The sequence below is a fragment of the Poecilia reticulata genome, chromosome 9 (assembly GCF_904066995.2).
Source record: "Poecilia reticulata chromosome 9, P_reticulata-male-v2, whole genome shotgun sequence".
Taxonomy (NCBI): Eukaryota; Metazoa; Chordata; class Actinopteri; order Cyprinodontiformes; family Poeciliidae; genus Poecilia; species Poecilia reticulata.
The window spans coordinates 18,107,711-18,130,838 of record NC_088838.1 but is presented as its reverse complement, the minus strand read 5'-3'; the positions used below and the strand labels follow the sequence as shown (position 1 = coordinate 18,130,838).

Sequence of the window (23,128 nt, the reverse complement as noted above, 5' to 3'; positions counted from 1 at the left end):
CACCCTCCTGGCTAACTGCAAATGCAGCTCTTTCATAAAGGCCAGACTGGTGGAGTATACAACAAATATTACTTGAAGTACTTCCATTTGAGCTGCAGATCGGTAGCTTAAACAAATAAACATCTAATTCTTGAGACATCATTTTATAAACTACACTTTATATCCAACTTGTCTTGTGTGTTCTTTGGTCATAAAAATGAAAACATACCAGGAGATTAAACACTTTTGCAAGGCCTTGGCAGCTGGTCAGTTCAATGCCAAAAGCCTCACTAGCCTGTAAATAAAGTTTTTTTTTTTTTTTTAAACTTCATTCATATTCAGCTAAACTTTCTAAACGTTTAAAAAAAGTCATCTGTCAATCCTCAGCTTCGTCACTAGAGGGTGCTGGAGGTACCGTCACAGCTCTCGTCCATCCTCCCTCAATTTACGACTCATTCTTCACTCTAAGAGACGGATCAATGCTTTATTTACTAGTTCCAGTTTTACGTGTCCATTTGGCATCCAGAGTTCATTTTCATCCCAGGAATGGAAGGCAACTTCTTCGTCACAATTGGAGATCTGCAATGATATTTTGTGCATCATAACTGCTGTCTAACATACCACTAACTACTTAATGGATATAAAATGTAATGAATAATTGTCTAAAACATGCTTCATCAGATCACAGTGATCTTATTTCATGTTTGTTTAGGAAGACAAGTAAATACTTTTGACAATACGGAGTACGAGAAACGTCCTGCGGTGATTCAAACTGTTACAATCTGAAATCAATGCAGGCCTTTTCCTATCAAGCCCTCCAATCCCACTCAATAAATACTTGGACAAATAATTCAAAAGCGAGTTCATTTTAAAAATTCTTTATTAATTTTCTTATAATCAATGTCCAATATTTGAAGCAAGGATAATGAACAAAAGAAGCTGAGCAGACCTCACAGAGGCTTTCGTCCTGGTTGGTTTTTGTCTGATCTAGTTTCTCATTTTTCATATGCGATGGAGGTTCTGCTTTTCTCTTATGGTGGTACGGGGGCAAAGGTGCAAGGAACACAAAACAGGAGGGGAGGGGGAAGACGTTTAAAACCCATCACCCATACAAACACCCTCTTTAGCACAACCACAAAAAAACAAAAATGATTCCTGATCATATTTACACAGCTTTCACTCATTTTTCTAAACCTTAATTACAAACATACACCTATCTTTCAGCGCCACTTCCACCTACATTATCCCTTTGGATTGCTGTTAGATACTAAAGTTTTTGCACCAACCATGCTATAAAATAAAATCTATGGAGCGGCAGCCTCATTAGATTTCCTGTTACCGTTAATGTACAACTCGCTGCTCAAAGTGCATCCCGATGGCCGCCGACTTCCAAGGCCGTGCTACAGCCGCAAAATTCTTGGTTTGAAATCAATTTTAAAAAGATTTTTATACCCGTACCAAGAAGAAAAACGCCAGAATGTCAGTGGCTCAATGCTCAGATTGAACGGAGAGCGAAGACGCTGCCTGGTGTACGTGTCAGAATGACTGGCAGGACTCGGTGGTGTCATCAGCACTTTAGGAACAGGGTGTCAGTACAAAGTTTAGCACCTCAAAGTGGTTTTAAAATCCAGGCACCTTTCAATTCGTCCATTCACTACACAACCTCCGACACACACTTTCAGGGTTTCCTCTATGGCACTTTCAGGTCTGTACAGTGTTAATTAACGAAGGCAAACAACAGACTGAACCATTAACCCGTCTCAGCTTCCCACTGGGAAACAAATCTAAAACCTCAGAAAAATAGAGCTTCTTTTGGACCGCAACGACTCCGGTTGGACAATCCAATGGTTCTGGTATTTGGAATAACTACACTGATTTAAGGACAGAATTAACTCTCAGGATTTAAAAAGTGGAAGTGCTAAGAGGGAGACAAGCACAGCTGGAACAAGAAACAGAATAGTAATAATAAAAACAAAAAAAAACAGGTAAGCGGTATCCAAACTGTTCGTTTTTTCCCAAATTATAGTCAGGTAATGTACCTTCATTTTGCTTTGAGATGGAAACAAAGCAGGGACATCCAGGCCCGTGATTTTCATCATGAACAGCTTCTTCTATAACATCCACCTTTATCATAAGATGCTCTGAAATAAATCAGTTTGTTGTTGGTGTTTTTTTTCTTCTCTAATTATACAGAAAACATAAACTAACTACATGTGGGTTTAGCAAGACCGTTTACAACAAACACTGAGATTGGAAGCTGCAGGTCCTACAAAACAAATCAGTTTTTGTGGTAAAGACGGAAGAAAAAAAGCTCTTCTTATTCTTTCCATGTGCAGCACATAAAGCATGAACTAGGTGACCAGCGCCACAGAGCTGCTACAGCAGACCGTTTGCAGAGAGAGGAGGCGGGAACTTTTCTTGGTCCTTTCATGAACGTCCAAATAAGATCAGTGGAATGTGATTTCCTACAATAATTTCAGAATTCATGTGAATGTAGCGGGAAGGGAAGGTATGCATGTCTACATGGAGGTCAATGGAAAAGAAAGCATGGATAGATTTGTGCAGGTTTAACTAAGACAAGGGATTTGTCGTTTGGGATATTATCCGTTTAATGTTGACTGGAAAACTGGAATGCGTTTTCTTTAAACGGTATCTAAATTTCAATCATTTTACAGCTACGTTACCCGTTTTCATAGTAGTAAAATGATTAAATTCTCCTCTTTATATAAACGGTCCACTTCACCAAACTTCACTGTTTGAGTCTAAAACAGTCTCACAGAAAGAGAAAGGAAATACTGTTCAGGAGGTGTAAACAATTTCAATTTGGCAACATTTTCGTTTTGGGACACGCCAACACAAAACACTGGCACCTACTTAAAAATGTGGAACTGTTGTCGATTTGGTCAGTCTAAAATGAGACGAATTAAGACCTCTTTTTTAAATCAGCTAGGGGAAATAAAAGACTGAAACAGAATAAAAGGAATGTTCTTTTCATCAAAAAGCTAAAGTACTTTCTGCTAAATTTACCAAATCCTTCTTATTCCACCTGTGTTAGACTGAGGGTTGGGATCTGGCTAAGAAAAAGTTCATCTGGAATGTCGCTGGGGATCGTTGGCTGGCAGGATTCAGACCAAACGCCGTCAGACAGACGGAGGATTACTGCTCCCGCTCACCCTGAAGTCCCCAGCTAAAGGAACGTCCTGAATTGTAGTGGGATGGGGGGATAAATGGCCCCTAAATGGCAACTTTGGACATCTGCTCTTCAAGTTTGATGATTCGCTTCTCCTGACTGCTGATCAGGTCCTTGAGGGATTTGATTTCTTTCAAGATCTCCTCCATCTTTGCCTCAGATTTCTGTAAAGAACAAGAGACAGATGAGAATCTTACCTTTTTTGATAAAAACAGGGCACCAATTTCGCTTTTTCAGGCTGATTTCTAGCTATCCTATCTGTAAATTAATTTGTTTTCAAAAGATCACACGTTAAAAGAGAAAAATACTACAGAAAACAGCCAGTTCTGGATATATAAATTCTTTGAGTATTTAAGTCGTCCAGAAATAGTTTCAAACCAACACGCCTTTTTTCCATCCAACCAAAGTTTTGGGGGAAAAATATCAGTAAATCCAATTTTAAAATTATACATTTCTTCTTCAGTCTACCCACAAAACTTTCAAATATTTCTTAATTACTCTTTTACTCCTCCAGACTCAAGGTGCAGCAGTTTAAAGTCACAACAGACCAGACATTTTAAAGTGACAATCTTACACATAGGAAAACACAGAAAAAATTATGCAACTCACAATTGATGGAGTTGGAGAAGCAGACTTGTTGGCAGGGCTCGTTTTCTCCGTGTTCTTGTTGACCTTGCTGTCCAAAATGTTCTTTTTGACGACCTTGAACTCTCGGTTCTTGCCGGGAACGTAGCCGTTCTTTAGGGATATGAGAATGGGGTCTCCGTTCTTGCCCTCGAACCATTCCTCCGCCTCCACGGCAGGGTCCGGTCCCGCTGTGTCCGGGTACAAGTCGTCCTGGAACAGGTCCGACTGGCAAGGAAGGACAAGATATTAAAAACGACATCTACAACAAGACCAACACACAATGACGGAGAAAGAAGATTTTAAGCCAACTTGGTTGTGGACTCACCTTCCTTGGTACAGTCATCACAATAGGCTCACACTTCCTTTCATGCAGTTTATAGAACCTGACAACACAAATACACCCTGCTTTATTCACAGTCCAGTGCATTACATGACAGCATAACACCATGATTTGGATATAAGTGCATCATTATGACTTTACTGCCTCCTAGTGGTGAAGTCATTAAGTGGCTACAGCATTAAATGAGGTTATGGAAAGAACACGAGGGATGTCCTTCCTCCCATCTTTGCTTACCTTGCGATTTCACACTTATTGACATCAAGGCCTCTCTTGGGCATGTAGCCCATGCCCCTCTGTGGCTCCTTGCTCACAAAGGTGTTCAGAAAGTGAACGTACGGAGCCTCATCCGTGATCTCAAAGTAACGAATGCTGCTGTCACCCTGCAGAGAAATAAAGCCGTTGGTTTATTCCTGCTGCTTAAAAGATCAAATAAAATCTTTTCCTACTAATCTAATAATGTCAGTTATGCGAGTAACAGATGGCTGAAAAGAAAAGGCACCTTTCCACAGAGGTAAACAACATTGGTGTCTGGATCATAGAAGGGCAGCAGCACCCCATTGCTCGTGTCCATCTCGTTGACGGTCATCGGCTCCTCCATGTTTTGCTGGAGAAACAGGACAAAAATATATAAATATAGTCGGAGCTTTACGAAACAAAGCTGTTTAGGATCCTTCCGATTCTTGAGGGACACACAAGAGAATAACTTTGCATGTGTGGGGCCTGGAGGGGATATGAAACAACTCACCACATTCCAGAGAGCCAGCTGCCTCTCACTCATTCGACTGAAGCCGGTGGTGAGGATGTCGCCGTTGGAGAGGAAAATGGCCCTCATGGGTCGAGCGCCCTCGTGTGCCTTTTCCTTCTCCTGCGAAGTACAAAGAGGCGCTTATTGATGATACCATTATTACCAGTTTGTGTTACTCTATGCTACATGATCAGAGTGAAAATATTAGCGTATAAAAGTGTTCCTACATATTTCTCGTTTTAAACATTTTCTGATTGTTCCAGAATCAAATTTCAAGACTTTTTTTCTAGGTATTTGATTATAACGTATTCAAACTAAACTGCTTTAATAGTTTCCTTATCTGCAGATTCCACAGATCATGAAGCACAATAAAAATGTCTTCTAATTTGGTTGGTTTTAGGACATTATGCTGCTTTCCCAGCATCTGGACTAACCAATTGCTCCTTTCAAAATCTGCAATCCTCTACTTGTCTACTTGTATCTGACAGTTAATTCGGATTCTTTAAAAATAATTTACTAATTGTGGTGCCTTTCCCAAAACAGCAGTTTTCATAGGCTGTTGTTTTAACCAGACCAAGTTTAGGACTGCAGCTAAACCTGAATTTAAATGTGTTTGAAAACATTTTTGAAAAAAATAAATCACCTTTTTTGAGTTTTGAATGCATGTGCATGCAGTCAGGAAGTTGAAAACCAAAATTACAGAAAATGATATGCTGATTGTATAAAGTTAAAACCAAGGTGTGATGTGGTTTTCATTTCTCCAAATGTATTCATTTGTTGTCTCCAATCGGGCTCTTGATGTTTGCAGCAATCAGACAACACCTAGTTTTAGCATAATTGTGCAATAAAATAAATCTGCATTCTGTACCACAATAACAACAACCAACCCAGTTCTAATGCATTTTTAAAATCCACTTCTAATTACCTCTGACTTTGAGCAAAATAAACAGGCAGAACAATTTATCTGGAAGTGGCTTACAGCAACAATGGTCTCCTTGCGGGGATCGATGACACGGATTGACTTGTCCTTGCAGGAAGTGCAGATAAGACTACCGTTGCGGTTCCAGCTCACATTGTAAATGACATCAGGATGCATGTCCTCCAAGGAGATCATGGCCTCTCCTGTGCCCACATTCCAGATGATTATCTGGTTGTCGCAACCTGGTGAGAGCAGCGATAAATCAGACAACATGCACCTGTACAGCCACTTAGCCTTAAAAAGCTGAAGGCAAATGCAGCGCTCTTACCTGCACTAAGGAGGACATTTCGTGCTGTTGGGTGCCATGTGATGATTCCCACACGCTTTGAGTGGCCTTCCAGGACCACCACTGGTTCAGACATGGCGGTCACGAGGCCATTCTCAGGAATCTGCCACACCTACAATGGACAAGGATATGAATGAGGCTCAGGAGAAAAGCACACTCACCAAGAGCCGTTCTGGATTAAAATACATTTTTAGTGTGTGTAAAGTCCAGGATGTATTGTATCACCAAAACTAATGACACGCTTTCCTTTAAATATTCATGATCTTTAATGACATCCCAATCTTGATACAGAGGCTTCAGCCTTTGCAGCTATAACAGCTTCAAGTCTTCAGAAAGTGAACAAATGTTCACAGGGATATTTGACAATTCTTCCAGAGGTACATTTGTGAGGTCAGACACTGATGTTGGACAAGAAGGCCTGGCACAGTGTCTCTGCTCAAATTCATCACAAAGTTGTACAACTGGGTTGAGGTCAGGCATCTGTGAAGACCAGTAAAGTTCCTCCACACCAAACTTACACAATGTCCTTATGGACCAAATCTTTGTGCCCTCATGGGCAGGCAAGTTATCCAATGTGGTTTTGTGTGCAGTAGTATTAAGAGTTTCCTGTGACTTGAGCCGTGCCTCTGAAAAAAATGCAACCCAAACCATAGTACCACCTCTAAAATCTAAACTTGGCACAATGCAGTCAACTAAGAACTGTTGAATTTTAATTTCTTTTGGGATTAATAAAGTATTTTTGTTCCGAATTGAAAACCAGCAGTAAGTGTATCCTGCTTCAGAGTCCAGCAGTAATGCTAAATCTGACACAACTACAACAATTCTTCGTTGGTTAAAGTTAAATCTGACACTTTGTAGTAGTAGTAGTTACATCTACATAGAAAAGTTAATGAAAAGATTAACTGCACAGGTTGCATCTCATCCTTCACTGTGCTCCTGAAAGCAACCAGCATGGAATTGACTCAATACAGTGTTGCAGGCTATAAATACCCTAAATATTATTAGGAACCTGCAGGGGGCAGCATTGACTAAGACATGGGATAAAGTCACCTTAAAGGGAAGTACAACACCAAACCAACAGAAACTTAATGTATGAAATGCTCAATAAAAAACAAAAACAAATATTGAAATCAACTGCACAGAAACAGAAGAGATTAAAGTGTTATGCCATAGAACAATGATCTAGAATCACAAAAAATAAAAGGCACAACAAAAATGTATTTTAATTTTAAAAAGCATGAAAAAAAATGCAATGCTACAGGGAAAGTTATCCTCAGCATCATCACAAGATCCCAAATTTTATGCACTTTTCTTCAACTTTCAAAGCTGGTATGTTTCATCTGTGAAAACTAATCTCTGCATTCAACAGCCCAAATAAGGACATGTGGAGGAAAGAGGAACAACAGTCTCAAAAGAAGTCAGTGACCTCAGCTCAATAAACAGCTAAATCATTCCCCTCCTCTGATTCCTATAACACATATTTCAGTCTAATCTAATCCAGAGGGTGAGGCCTGCACCCATCTGCGAGTTACAACAGCCAGGCCTCTTCCAATAAAATAAAAAAAACATGCGACCTTTAATCACTCATTAACCAAATTGTGAGCATTACAGTTTTCTCACAATTAAGATACGTGATTTTAGGTAGAACAGGGAAGGTAAACCTTACCATCACTGTGCAGTCCTCAGAGCCGCTGGCTATGATCTGGTCGTTGTGTGGGCACCAGTCGATGTCCAACACAGGGCCTGTGTGACCACATACTGTTGGGTAGGATTTGTCAATGCGTCCTGACTGTAAAGATAAACAGAACAACAAGATTAGTCTGAATCAGGTCTGTGTTTTGAAACAGGACAATTCTTCTTCCCAGCTACAGGAAGAAGCTTTCACCTACACAGCTGGATTCTTCCCACATAAAAACAATAGATGAGTGACGCGAGCAAGAAATAAAGGAAATATTCTGAATGTTGTCCAATAAAGAACCAAAATAATAATAATAATAATAATAAAAAAAAAAAAACATACAAATCTTTTTCATTCATTCAAAAAAAAAAAACTCCCCAGTGTTTCTGGAGCTACGCAGAAGTAAACTCAGATTAGATTCAGCTCCAACATCTAAGCCATTGTAATTAAAGAACGTCATTAGTGGTGATGCCATGCCAAGACTTAGTTTTACATTTAAGCTAAAAACCCTAAATCAAGCAATGAACTGTGGCCTTTACATAATCTACTTATGCAACTCGTAAACTACACGGGTTGGAAATTTCTGACATACAAACACAAAGCTTTATTAAACACAACAGGTTCCGACACGTTCTCTCCAAATACTAAGCTACCTTAGCGAGCCTTTAGGTTAATGTCTTGGGTGTCTAAGACACACCCTAGTCTGCGTTTACTTCCAGTACCACCACAGGGCCAGATGATGTCACTTGCTGAGCAGCCCTGCAGCAGCGGCTCTATTTAAAGCTCAACAGTCAAATAGCAGAAACAGTCTCGCACTGCCTGCAGATACTCCACCATCGTACCGGGAAGAAAAGCAGGAACGACTGAAGGATAGCTATTAAAACTTAAAAACTGAATATTCTGTAATGGACAAACTAGAGACTAAATGGTCTCTGGACAACTTTGCTGTCCCATTCTTGTTTCACCAGCAAAAGCTTTGGTTTTTAAGAAGGACGGTTTGTACACTAGTCATGTCTGAATGATGCCTGATTCAAAAATAAAATGTGATGGTCATCAAAAAATGGCATCGCAACCAAAGTCCCCCAAAAATATAACTTTAAAAAAAAAAAAAAACACTGGAGATCATAAAATTAAGAGTTTGAGAATAAATACCATCATCCTCCCACCTGCTTTAACTTGATCCTATCAAAAAACAGGCAGTAAATGCCCAAACAGTCTAAAGTGGATTTGTGAACGCAGCAGAACTGAAGTGTTTGACTCGTACGTTTGCCTTGTTTTTGTCAGGTTTAGTGGAGAGGTTGTGAACATTCAATATCTTGCCTCTGGTTGATAATTCTGGTTGACTTCACTTTAGATAACAGATTTTGCCTGGAGACATGAGCTAAATGATGAATGGAGCCATTTCCAAAGCAGATCTCTTTACACTACCACCACTTTAGCATGTGTCTATTATTTAAATAGAACTAGTTTTAGACTGAAGACTGTACTGGCCTATACTCTACTGCAATACTTTTTTCATGTAAACAAATAAATAAAAAACGCATGTTAAGCAGACCACATTTTCAGCTCTGAAGCCGAGTTAAAACTTAATCCCTGGACAAATACTGTCACCAAATCAAATGGTCTTCACTGCATCCATGTAAATTATAGTCAAATGTAAAGAGACAACAGCAAAGGTTTGATAATGTGAAGTACTTCGACATGTTGGAGATTTAAATTCTCTTTGGAACTGGTTTCCTTTGTCTAGCTGCAAGGCTAAGTCTCTCAGGGAAACTAATCTCTTCATCCAAAACAAAATTGATCAGAACGTCATCTACTCTCTATCAAGATATTTGATGTATATTTGAATATCACATTTGACAAAATGTACTGTTTATCGCTTGTAACTGTATCATGTTTTTATGGTGTAAGGTTTGAACTGCTTTGTTGCCGAGATATCTATACAAATAAACGTAATATACTCCAATTAAAATATAAGCAGCAAGTTCATTTTTACAGAATCACTTCTAAAATGCCATCTATTTATTTATTTTTTGCTTTGGTTAAACAAAAGCTTGGTGCTTTTGGAGAAATTGTTTCCTTACTTGGAAGAAAATGATTTTGTTTCTAAATCAGACACTGGTTAGGAACCTTGACAGAAGCGTTTTGGTTTTTGACTTGATAAATAGTGGCAAACTATAAAGATTCTGCCTGGAAACCAGAGTCTACAATTAGCAAACAAAACTTTTAACATATGAACATATTTAATGCAAAAATGAAAGGATCTTTGCATTAAATGATATTTGCATTATGTTCTAAACCTTACCATGAACACGTCACCTAGAAACCTACTCTGCCCTAGAGCTGGCAAAAAGCTAAATCTGACGCCACTGTTGGCAGGAATTTCTGATCCACCATTCAGTGTCAGATAACACTTGTAGTTTATGAGAAAAATGTGGCCTTACATGTAGCAGAGTCCACTGGAAATTCCTCTTTCAACAAATAAAACTTTCAACAAAAGGACGAGACTAAATTCCTGCACACCGGACATATTAGATTCTAATGTACTTAACAGCTTATATCAACGTATTCCTGTTCTTCCATTTCCTGAAGGCAACTGGAGCAGGATGCAAAGCAGGAAGGAAATGGACTGAATACCAGGTGTAGCGACAGAAACTACATAAACAAGTGTGAGAATAAATCCTCTGATTAAGATACTGGAGTATTGAAAATACAAAACACTATCCAAATGATACGGTGGATCGCGTTCAGTCTAGTTCAACATCCCTTAGAGTATCATCACAGTCTAACCAGTTCTGGCATGCAAGAATATTTTCACAATAATTAGTACTGTACACATGTCTCATCCTTCACATTGCCAAATACTTTAGGAACAGAATGTGCAGGGTCAATGAACAAAAACTAACAATGAATTTAACTTCTACCACATAAACCATCTCAAAATGTCAATGCTTTAATCTATTGTTATCCAGCACATTCTAAAATGAAATGGGAAAAAGCTGGACAAAATAACTTTAATCAGATATCAGATTAGACCTATTGATTTTCTCAAGAGGAGTGGAACCAAGCAGCAAAACCTTCCTCACCTTTCATAGCTTGGCCAAAAGCATCCAAAAATATGTGACTACTAAGAGCAAAGATACGTCAAAAACTTCACCCTTTGATGCAACGCTGCAGCAAACAGGTTTTAGTGGCAAACACCAATTTGCTGTAACCTCTGAGGTCTGATCAGCCGATTCAGAGTTATGGCATTTCAAATTACAAATGCAAACTAATTTGTTTTAAGATTTATAATTCAACAGAAAATGTAGTGCAGGTCAAGGTAATAATCTGAAATTAAAACAATTCAGGGTTTATACAATTTTCCCCTTATAGTAAATGTAATTTTTTGAGGAAGCAAGGCACAATATTAGAAATGAACAGCCCAGAAAGAGTTGGCGTTTTTATTGTGTGTTATTGGATCAATAGAGACGTCCCATATTTGCAATGCCAAACAACTCTGGACAAAGGAGCATCGGTAAAGAAAAGAAGTTGAAGAAAAACTTTTACTGTTAAGTCAGAGTAGACAAGAGATTCAAGGTCACCTCCGTGACCGCTACTCCTGGTTATGATAGGGCTTGGTAGCAAACCTGACAAAAGGGTGATGCGCTTTATTACTGTCGTTTCTTCAAAGGGCAACAAAATTGGTTCTAAATTTGCTTGGCTGTGTAAAACAGCTTTATGCAGATTTTTAGCCGATCTTATTTCTTCTGAAATTGTCGCCACGACTTAGGTTTTAATTAATGCATTTTACTTTTTTGAGGAATTTCCCTGTTACTTTGTAAGTCATTTTAAAAGCAAACATTTCTGTTCGTCATTTAAACAGAAATAAATCATATTGTTTTGTCTGATATGATTTAAACAAGCTTTATTCTCACCTTTGCATTGCTGTGTTATGATTGTTGCAGGTTCATTGGGAACAGTTATGGCTCCTAATGCTATAAGCAGAGGTCATTTATGTTTCCAGTCCCATTGTACTTTATTCAAAAACTAAAGATGAAATGGGGCAAGTGCTTAAAAAGCTGCTCTTCCTCTTGACCGCCTGACTTCAATCGTTCAGCTATATTACTACATTTAGTCATGTCCATTAATCTTTATTTAAAACATGTTTACTAAAAGTGACTTGCAGATATCCTAATTTACCCAAATTTAAACTCAATATCAAACTGACTTTGCTTCAGTAGAGGACACAAAACCATTTCTAAAACTTCTAGTTACCAGCCAGCTAATAGGTCTGCTCAATTTTAGGAAAAAAAAAAAGATAATACGCAAAAATACTGATCAATGTTGTGATATCACATACAATAGATTCAGTATTGTGAAATGTTGAAATCTTTCTGCTTTGGGTTTCATTCTATCCAGCTCCTGTAAAATACAAGTAAATACACAATTCAAAGTTTAAATAAGTTGCTTTCGGCTGCCATCTGCTCTTTCACTACTGAAACAACTTTGTTTTACTTTTTCTTTTGCTCAAGTGTCAAAATAAATGACAAGAAAAGAGACTGGATGCATATTATTTCATCTAATTCTTTTTGCAGTCCAAGCAATTTGCATGTTACATATTGTAATTTTTCATGCAATACATTGAGCCCTAATATCTAAGGTTATTAAATTGTAAATAGTGTAGGTTTGAGTCTTCCCTAACAAACTGTAACCTTAGCTAACACTAACCAGTGCTAAACATGACACTACCAGACTGTGTTAGTGAGTCACTTTCAAATAAGGTGGCCACCAAGTAAAAGAATATCCAAAAAGTGAAATGCACTCACACCTAAAAGCCATAAAGCAGCTACCCATACAAGATGCAGGGGCTACACGCTCACACACTGCAGCCAAGCAGCTGAATATCTAACATGTTCATGACTAAACTACACTTCTTTTAAGAGGAATGTCTGTCTGAGGCCTCAAAACAACCAGTTGCATGGCAACACGTATGGTTGCAGAAAATGAGTGAATCACAAGGCGGTGGATACAAAGCACAGCACTGAAACACACACACACACACACACACACACACAGGGAAAAAAAAAACCATGAACAATATTCCCTCAAGGCAAGAGAGGACATTCTTTTCATTCAAATAAGAGGGCTGCACACTTCCTTTTCTTGCAGTTCAACATGTGATTCTCTTACACACACACGCACACACACCACTGAAGGGTCTTCATGCATACTGTCCAGAGCTCCATGGAAATTTCCACTTTTACAAGCCTTCCAATGGATGTTTAATGCAAACAGCCGAGGCAGCGAAGGTAACAATGTTACACCTGGATTTTTTTTTTTTTTAAACAATTTATGATTTGGCCTATCTTTATGATGGGGAACAATGCCATGCAATAAATACACACAATAAAACTGCCTTCTACAAGTACCAAGCATACGAGTGGTGCATACTCCATTGTGCGAGAAGACTGACTTGATTAAATTCAGAGAAATTGAGCCAAGAGCTAATTTACTGATTTGGAAGTGCGTGTGGAACAAAGGAGAAATAATAAAGATAACTTTCAGTATTGAAGTTCTTCAGATAGATGCTGTTGAGAGAAAACCAAGTATGCTCCCGCTCTGCAAACACACATGCCACAGCATGTTGCTGCCAATCGGGGGCAGTCTCAACAACACAATGATCTTCAGTTTAGCGTGGGCTAGTCTTGGTTGAGCTGTAGATCCTGTCATTCTGCTTGGGAAGGGAGAAAACTCAAATGAGCTTCCAAGTGGGAAGGAATGACATTAAAGATTGAAAAGTCCTTCATGACAATAGTACCAGAGTGTGAAGCTATTGTTTTGGTATGAAAGACATGGTGCTTAAAAAAGAAGAAAAAAAAATCTGAAGAGTTGACGACACCCTGTAGGTGAGAGCAAAGTGACGTTTTTTGAGACGACATCTTAAATCTGTCCTTCATACAGTTCGCATTACTAACTAATCAGACTGTATTAATTTTAGAATGGAGGCCTTTCACCGTTTCATTTCCAAAATTGAGCACGTTTCCTAACAGAATCACTCAGTAGTAATTTTCACACAGAGTGCTCTTAGCAATACATAATGTTTCTAGTGTATGGTGTGTGTAGTGAGAAGAAAAAGGTCTTCAGTCAAGCTGAACATATTCAAATTGTGTCCGCCGTCTGATTTCTCTGTCCATTTCTAAAGGTAGCTATGTGGAAGACTGCATCTGAATATCCAGACGTCTTTCACTCTGGAATGTGTGATCAACTCAGAAATAAATACACAGACTGTTGAGTTCAATATTATTTATATACGTCACATATTTAGGTTTAAAGTTACCTTTTAATTTACTGAATATAAAAATGTTGCATTGGCCCATGAAGAGTCAGAACTGACTGATAGAGAATCTTCAGATTGGGGTGTTGGCAAGAAGGCCTTCCAGCATGAAAGGCCGAGTTCATTAAGGAAAGGTAAAGCATCAAAGTACAAGTCCAAACAAGCTGGTCAGCAAACACGAGGAGAGTTTGATTGCCACAATGTTAATTTTTTTTTAATACAATTAATAAGGATATACAGGTACATGACTTTTGACAATCAAGATTTCTACATATTTTACATTGATTTATTATCATCACTTTCCATCAGATACAAACTTTTTGGTTGAACCAACTTAATTTTAAACCCAAATCTGCAAGTATGAATAATTGTGGACTTGACTATAACGATTTCCATGTCCAATTGTGTTGCCAGTTTGTTCAAGGTCCAAGTGCTGAGATCAGACGGTTCATGCAAGTTAAATCTTCAATGAATTTCACATTCAGGGGTCATCGGGTTTCTGCTGTATTATTGATCAAAAAGCTCATAAAGGATATTGTACATCCACAGAGGGAAATACATTTGTGCAAATGTTATCAAAATCTATGTGCAGACAGTTTAGCTAAAATTAGTCCACATTACTACAAATAATCTGGAGTACATAAAAAATGCATCTTATCTGTAAAAACGGACAGCCAGATTGGAGCAGTAATATCAACTCCAGATGTATTTTGAAGTTGTGCCATTTACAGCATGCTTTTAATTAGTCAGACGTGGAGGGAGAGGATGAGGGGGGGAAACGCACTGGAGTCTGCACCTGTTTTTAGTAAAAAATGAAGCAGATTAAATTCAGGGCTTGCTGCTTAAAAATAAATAAATATGAAAAACTTTAAGCCCAGACAGACTAAATTAAAACAACTATTTAAATATGGGCTATGAACACAATGAATGTCTTTCTGATAGAGACGACATCCGACTTCAACCCAGTTCTATCATCTTGAGCGCTTCTCTCATTTTGACCTATCCCAGATTTCAGAATTGCACCGACACGGCATGAAGCAGCCAATGGCAGAGCATGAGGAAATGGTCTTGGAAGCCTGTCAGGCAGGGAGCAGTGAATGACCATATATGGTAAAATCTGCAGTCAGCAGGAATGGGCGGTAAAGGCAGAGGGAACTGAGCAATACAGAAGTCTTTAAACACAAACTGACCAAAGTATTGTGAAAGATGTGGGATATAATGTACATCCAAAAGGTTTATGCACTCAAAGGCTGAATGAAGCTCGGTTAGAACTAAAGATGGTGTGAAAGGACAAATATTGTGTCATTGTACACACACCCTGGGATTACTAAAAGCTAAGACTGAGCACAGGATGAATGGATCATTGAGGGACTGAATCCAAATCAAATAAACTCCACATACAGTGGATAACAGTGGGCACGCACAGCATGGAAAATAAATGTTTCAGCTAAAACAATGTTAAAAATGTTCCGATGCATGTATAAATCACTGTCAATTTTTTTCCCGCAGATTTAAATCAAAGTATTTGGAATCACTTCCCTTTTCCTATTAAGTACATACAGAAAGGAATCACCAAATACTTGCTAGTTACCATCACTCCCACAACTTCCTTCATATGGAAATCAGGGAATAAATTAGCTGGTGTTCAACTAAGAATGAGAAGTGGAGATTCAAAGCATGAGGGACGAGAAAAGAAATCTGTTTAGCTGGACATCTGATCCCCCCTGAGTGTGTGTGTGTGTGTGTGTGAGTATACATGTATATACTCTTGTTCTGACAGAATGAATAGCAATAATCATATCTGTGATGAGTCAGGGGAACCTGCTGCATTAACCCACAGCCTAAGGAGTCAAACAAAGAGTCATCACAATATGAGACTTAAAATTTGCTCAAAAACCTGCAAGTACCTCTGAATTATTGATGACACTCAAATTTCTAATAAAAAAAGAAACTGATATATGAGAACATAGGAATGTAGAAAGACATTTCTTTCAACTCCTATTGTTACACCACTATAACAATGACTGGCTTAATTGTGAAGGGGGAAGGAGCATGATCATACTTCTCTTAGCAAACTAAACCCCCAGCCCCTCCTCCCAATACTAAAATGCAATAATGACAAAAGGCTTCAGAGGGAGTAAGTGCAGGACAAAGGCCCAGAGCAGCTGGCTGCCTATAGAGACGTATAGCTGCACAGCACAAGCAGATGGGCTAACAGAACAGATGCATTAAAGATGGGACAGGGTGAGACGATTGCAGCAGTGACAGCACTAAAATAAAACAAAACCCAAATAAATCACACTTTCAGTTTTAAGCATCGATTATGGCTTACTGCTAAGGGGAACCGGAAACTAGAGTAACACTTAATAAAAATTTACGTATAATTTAACAATGACCTACAAGATGATGAAGAAAACTCTAGACATGTCCATATCATGAACTCCTACCGCAAAGAGGGTAAAACATGGAAGATCAACAAAGTTGAGTTTCACAGAGTACTTTATCAAACAAAAGAAAAAGAAAGTTAAGGGGAAGAAAAAAGTACAGGAGAAGGTTGGCACAAGCAACAAGAAAAACCACAGCCATGAGAGCACTGTGAAGCTATGCCAATTCACAGAAACACAAGCTACAAACGCTGAATGGAGTCACTGCTTCAGTGGCCACCAAACAGCAGCCACATCCAGGAGACAATCACAGCCATGTTAATAAACCGCTCCAAAACCAGAGATACCAACACAGGTCTCTATTAGAGCTAAAGAGTAAAATGACTATCTTGTTGCTCAATGGGCCAAAATTCTCTTTAGATGCAGATTTAATTTTCCAGCTGGACAGCCCACACTTCCAAAAGTACCCATTTCTGGTTTAATACCCATCACTGTCCGTGTTTGGCCAGCAAACGCTCTTGACTTAAGGACCAAGAGGAATATGGGATACAGGAAGCCCAACAAGACATTCAAGCTGACGGCCACTATTAAAGCAACCCAGGCTCCCTTAACCAGTCCCTCCAGGATGCTGCAATGTTTTTTTGTGATTGATGCAGCCTAAAATTACCGATTTTGTGGCACCTTTTTCAAAAAGATGTAGTCAAAGTTACAGATTTTTTCTTAAACCTTTATTTAGCCAGGATAAAACCCTGTGAGATCAAAGATGTCTTTCACAAGAGTGTCCGAGCATATAGTTAAAACAGTTATAAGCTTTAGCTTAGCCATAATATGGTATTACAATAAAGCTGAAGTTGTTGCACATAACCTCCTCTTTCCTTCTCTTTCTCTCAATTATAATCCCTCCTTACCTGAGAAAACCCTGCATCATCATCCTGCTGCTGGCCTCTGGTCTAATGTCTCCTCCCTGACTGATCTCTCTAGTGTGACAAACATTTCTGTTAAATATGTGGAAAGCAACAGAGGGCATAACTTCTGTACAGAAATTAAAGAGGATTGGGTTTATTCCTGGCATTAAGAAGCAAGGAGTGTAAAATAGATAACATTAGTATTCTTCTTAACCAGCTTAATATTATAAACTAAAATTGATTAATGATTTAGCCAACATTTGCTGCATGTAGCAGCATTACTCAGCTTACAGTTTGTTTGGAAGAAAACGGCGAAGTCTTTTGTGCTTTTTGACTCTGGCTAGTTGAACATGACAGACCCTGGAGCTCTCCCTTCGCTGATCAGTTCCACAGGTATAACCTGCGTCAGCCTGTGAACGCGTGGCTCGCGGTGCGTTGTGAAACAGGAAATTAAATCAGAAATTATCTACCCGGTTAAAATTTAGCTGAGTTGCAGTGATTAGTCAGAAAAGAAGGAAACACAGAAACTATTAAGGTGATTGGTCAGATTTGCACAAGAGATGGCGAAAATTGTATGTTCGCACAAAATTTGCAAATGAAAAGTAAATTTGTGTCAATAGTTGCGATCGCAACATTGCAACTTCCTGAAGGGACCTCATCACAACCACAGGCTGATCGAATCCACCGATGTGGGGGTAAAAAAAAAATTAATCAGACATAACAGACTACCCTGCTGCTGCAGTTCATCACTTAAAATGTACACATACACACAGAAATTGTACGGGGTTGCTGCTGTGTAGTTTTGTTAACAGTACAAAAATACGTTTTGCAAACAAGGAAGTGACTTACATTTTCTATTTTTATAAGGGTGAATTTCCATTTAGTTATTAGTTTTGTCCTAATCAAGGAAGTTAAAACATGACCACTGTAATAAAATATGTAAAAATGAGCTTGTAGCTGTAAAAAATGTCACAGCATCAACACTTGTAGAAGATCATTCTTGGTATTGGCAGGATAATGTGCAGTGGATCCATATAAAATGAATTACTTAAATGTAAATTTTTTATGAAATTCTGGTTTCCTGAAATGAACTTTTGGTTTATTGGAACATAACACACACAGAGTCCAGGTTTACAAGAGTAATTCACCGTTTCTACTGTTTGCAGGAACAGTTTTTGTCCCACTTCTGAGAGCTGTACAGCCTCCTGACACTACATAGTTTTATTTTTGTCAACAAACTTTTTATAATTCAGAAACCTATTTAAGAATTATACAATGATAAAAGGCTGAAATGATCTAAAGAAAAAAATAAATTAAAAAAGGCAATCTACATCCAGGGGAAAAAAAAAAAAAAAAGCATTCAAGTTGGTAAAACCTTTTCACTAGCCAAATTGTGAACCCGGCTCATTTGCTGTACTCTGCAAAATGTCTCAAGTCACAGAATACATACAAAGTTCTTCTGAAAGATAGTGTTCCCTTTCAGCTCCAGTTTCTCAATGAATAGGTCAAACGCTACAGCTGAAGGACTGGTCTTTCAAGTTCAACCCCATCAACCTAAATGCAAGGCGGTCTGAAAATGTATCCGTTCTTCCCACTGTCCGATTTGAGGTAATTGCCCGGGGTTTTCTTCAGCAGCAGATGTAGTCGGGAAAGCAGAGTTTGTTCTCTGGCTGCACCACCGCTGTGCATTCACATGGCATGCAGAGGGCAGCTCACACAAAGATAGACGCAGAAGGAAGGGCAGCAGGAACGTGAAAGCCCTGAGCCAAACAGCCCACCTCCAGCACAAGCCCTACATTGAATGAGGTGCTGAGAGGTGTAAGCTGTGCGATGACAGCCCTGAGGATCCAGTTCCCATGCCAGATCCTTCTCATATGACATGGCAGAGTACCACTGTACACTAATTACAGACTTTGGGCAGATCTGTCAACAGATTGCAGTGCTTATGTCGCTCATAGTGTTAGAACCTGCCACCTCGCCAGTGTCTGCCTCTGCTGAAAAGAAACGAGAGGCTAAACAGTTAACTGCCATTAACTATGATGACATCTAATTTGGTGTTTTTCAACCTTTTTTGAGCCAAGGTACGTTGTTTCAATTGAAAAAATCACGAGGCACACCACCAACCAAAAATGTAAACAAAGATACTCTGTAGCCGCCTATATTACATGTATAATCATTCTTATCAAAATGTCTTGAATAAGAATCAAACACAAAAAATTATCATATTTTACATTTCTTATTTCAAATTGCACTTAACATGTCCACTTCAAAAATACACCTGAACAGTGCCACAACACTGTCGTGTGTGATGGTAACATTCATGAATCACTAATTCTCGTTTTAATGTAAAATGCTCTGTACTACTGTGATAATAAAATTACATGATTACGCTGCTAGTCACTACTACAGCAAAGACACTCAAAGTCAAAGATGGCAGATAATTTGCATCTTTGAATTAATTAAAGAATTAATTATTACGAATTAATTATTTGTAGATAATTCGTTTTCAAAAAATCTTTTAAGACCAATTACCGTATTTTCCGGACTATGTGTGCACCATATATAACCCTTCAAATTTTTTGAAACCTCCCTCCCCTCTGGAAACATATATACATCAGCCGCACCGGGCTACAGGCCGCTGGTAACTCCGACGCTCTCGGTTTCCCATAAGGACCCAGCAGAGGGAAGCAGAGGGCTGAGTCCTAATAACTGCAGGTTATATTAAGGACGCAGTTCTCCGTCAACAAATCCGATTTTGTTCACGCCGAGTTTACGTGCAGCGGCTCCATTTCCCTCCTGTACTGCCAGATCGAAACTCCTCAACTTAGAAGCTGCATCATATGAGTTTGAAAACATTCCTCTGTCGTGCCTGCTGCTAGCATGTGCTTGTTCTAATTGAAAATTAGCGCGTTCTTCTTTGATTTCTAATTTTGACTTCCAATGATTCACTTCCTGCTGAAAAGCCCCCTGGTGGTCGAAGAAATATCCACCAAAAAACCACACCGGGCTATAAGCCACATGGTTCAAAGCTTAGAAAAAAAAGTAGCGTCTTATAGTCTGGAAAATACGGTAGGTGAAATTGGATAATTTCCACGGCACGCCTGACGATCACTCACGGTACACTAGTGTGCCGCGGCACAGTGGTTGAAAAACTCCGATCTAAGGGTTTGGGCTTTTTTGCTTTTAAGTAGAACAGAGGCTGGTTTAAGATGTGGTTTAACCTCTGCCACACATTAATTAATCCCATTATGACAGCACATTTAAAGACAAAAAGCAAGTACACTCAGTTACTTTGTTTACATCAAGACGCTCTATAAAAGCAGTCTTGCCCAACAAAAGTCTTAAATCTTAGGAATGATTCCTTATATGGAGAAAAGAATCAGGACACTGTTAACTTCAGAGCTCTGGAGTAGTTTCAGGTTTACACATAAGGGCGTGTCAAGCAGCCTGCTGGTAAATATTAATCCCAGAATACACCGACTGGATGGTTCAGCAGAAACGAGGTAATGCTCGCTACAAATGACCATTTGTTTTATTTTAAAAAAGTGGAAACTAAACCAGTGCATCCCTTTAAAATAAAACCAGATATTTCATGTTAATTTTGCATTCATCCAAATATGCGTTCAATTTAACTTGACAATAAAGTAATCATATGTATGTAACACCAACAGGACAACAGGACTTCTTTAAGCTAAAGATAATGATGCACTGGGAAAAATAAATAAATAAATAAATAAATAAATGAATAAATAGTCATTGATCAGCACAAGTCCTAACAGGGCACTTAGAGAGGAAAGGAGACTTGAAGTTGAGAGTTTCTTCATCAGTGAGGGTTTGAAAATTCATGTTGGAAAAAGAAAACCATATTTTCTGTGACAAATTAAGACGTACAGGCTGCAAAATAAAGCACAAGTTAAAGGCTGATTAGACGAGCACAGAGTTGCTCAGTTTCAGCCTTTTTAGCTTTCAACAAGCTCCGTCTTTCATGAAGCATGTAAAATGTCTTAACCCTTCCAAAAATCTCAGAACGAAGGTATGATCTATAATCTACTGTCGAGCCAGAAATCAAGCTTTAAGCAAAAAAAAAAACAAAACAAAAAAAAAAAACTTATCAGCTAATCTGGATCTCTCCATCTTCTTCCAGCGCCGCATGTACAGTAAAAACAAACATTCTCTAAATTATCGAAAACTTACCTTATGAAGAGGGAGAACGAGAAAAGCTCCACCGCCGCTGGCCTCAATAATTATGGCAACAAACTTGGGGTTGACTGCACAGAAGGAGCTGTCCCATGTGACCCTTGAGACCCGAATGTCATCGTAGCATTGGTCATACTTCACTGCCTGGCCAAAGATATGACGGAATTTGCTCTGTCGTACAACTCGTCTCATATCTGCAGGGGGAGAAAGAAAAAAAGTTACATGCAACATCTGGAAAATTAAGGCTCGCTTTGCTGAAATGAATGAATATAAAGAAAAGCAACAAAATTCAGCAGAGTTGTAGTGAGGAGAGTGAAATATTTAAGACGTTCAAACTTCGGTGAACTCCTTACTGCAAACTGAAAGCATTTCTTTCACTTGAAAGTAACATGTTTGTAGATGTGTTAGGTTACTGTGTGTTTGTGGTTTTTTAAAAAACATTATCACTGGTTATTTTGACAGCTGAAAGCAAGCCAATGTTATGTAAACTGTACATATATTTTATGGGGAAAAAAGTGTAATATCTTAAAGCCTTTATACAGGTTTCTTAGTTATTTTAGGGTCCCATCTTCTAATAGGTCAAATATTAAACAAGAACGTTTATCAGTGGAACAGGACAGAAAGGTCCACTTCCAGAGGAGGATATGCCATACCCAACCCAAACAAAAACAGACTTTGTGGTTGTTTCAAGGAAAATCCTCACCAAGACAAAAATCTGCTGGCAGACAAGAGCTTTGGAAAACATGCTCATTCAGAGGATCGGGTCCCATAGCTCTCTCTACAATAACACACCACTTCCAAAGATAATGGAAAAGCTGGCCAACATCAGATTAAAAAGGAAAAAAAAGGGGGGAAAAAAACCAGGTCCGACTTCACCTACAACCTACAGAGACAACTTCCATAAATCACTTTCAAAAGCTCCTCGCGTCTTATTTTGAAAATTTTCTTTGATACGCCCCACAAACGCATTTCCAGGCTGAGTCACCACGACCAAAACAACCCACAGGATGTGGGACATGTTTTGCAGGTGGTTTTCCCATTGTGTGCGTACATGCAGACAAAAAAGAAAAGAATCAGCAATGAGGAGAGATAAAGAATGTGATTTAAGCTCGGTGAATCGTTTTCTGACACAAAACAAGAATTGCAACACAAGAAGCGTGTTGATTCTGCTAAAAGAGAGGAGTGACCAAACGCTGCCATAAAACAAAAGTCATGTGGGATGGTAATCAAGCAATAGTGCGGGGTGGGGCTTGTTTGCTTACACCAATATCCACTTATACAACATAAAACGCGGGCTAGAAGCACCTTTTAACCCAAACTGCACAATTAGCTAACACACAGGTCAGTAATGCATCAAAACAAGTGAAAAAGTAAACATAAATGCATTCTGATCATTTATAAACCGTTTCTCTCATGTATCCAACATGAAATCTGCTGACTGTCGCGTTGACTGTGTGGCCTGATCGTCAGGAATGTCTGCACACGTACACAAGGCAGCTCCA

General features: G+C 38.8%; 1 protein-coding gene across 2 annotated transcripts in view; it reads right to left on the bottom strand.

The window, feature by feature from the left end:
• Window positions 1–841: 841 nt before the first annotated feature.
• coro1ca (coronin, actin binding protein, 1Ca) overlaps window positions 842–23,128 on the bottom strand; it is a 33,767-nt gene continuing 11,480 nt past the window's right edge. For both annotated transcript variants that reach the window (XM_008418669.3, XM_008418670.3), the window contains exons 2-11: window positions 21,624–21,820; window positions 7,813–7,935; window positions 6,129–6,258; window positions 5,861–6,042; window positions 4,882–5,001; window positions 4,636–4,740; window positions 4,371–4,516; window positions 4,122–4,179; window positions 3,779–4,021; window positions 842–3,333 (exon numbers count right to left, since the gene is read on the bottom strand). In XM_008418669.3, coding sequence (XP_008416891.2) covers window positions 3,214–3,333; window positions 3,779–4,021; window positions 4,122–4,179; window positions 4,371–4,516; window positions 4,636–4,740; window positions 4,882–5,001; window positions 5,861–6,042; window positions 6,129–6,258; window positions 7,813–7,935; window positions 21,624–21,820 — 1,424 coding nt within the window. In that variant the 3' untranslated portion in view covers window positions 842–3,213. The remainder of the gene's footprint in view (window positions 3,334–3,778; window positions 4,022–4,121; window positions 4,180–4,370; window positions 4,517–4,635; window positions 4,741–4,881; window positions 5,002–5,860; window positions 6,043–6,128; window positions 6,259–7,812; window positions 7,936–21,623; window positions 21,821–23,128) is intronic.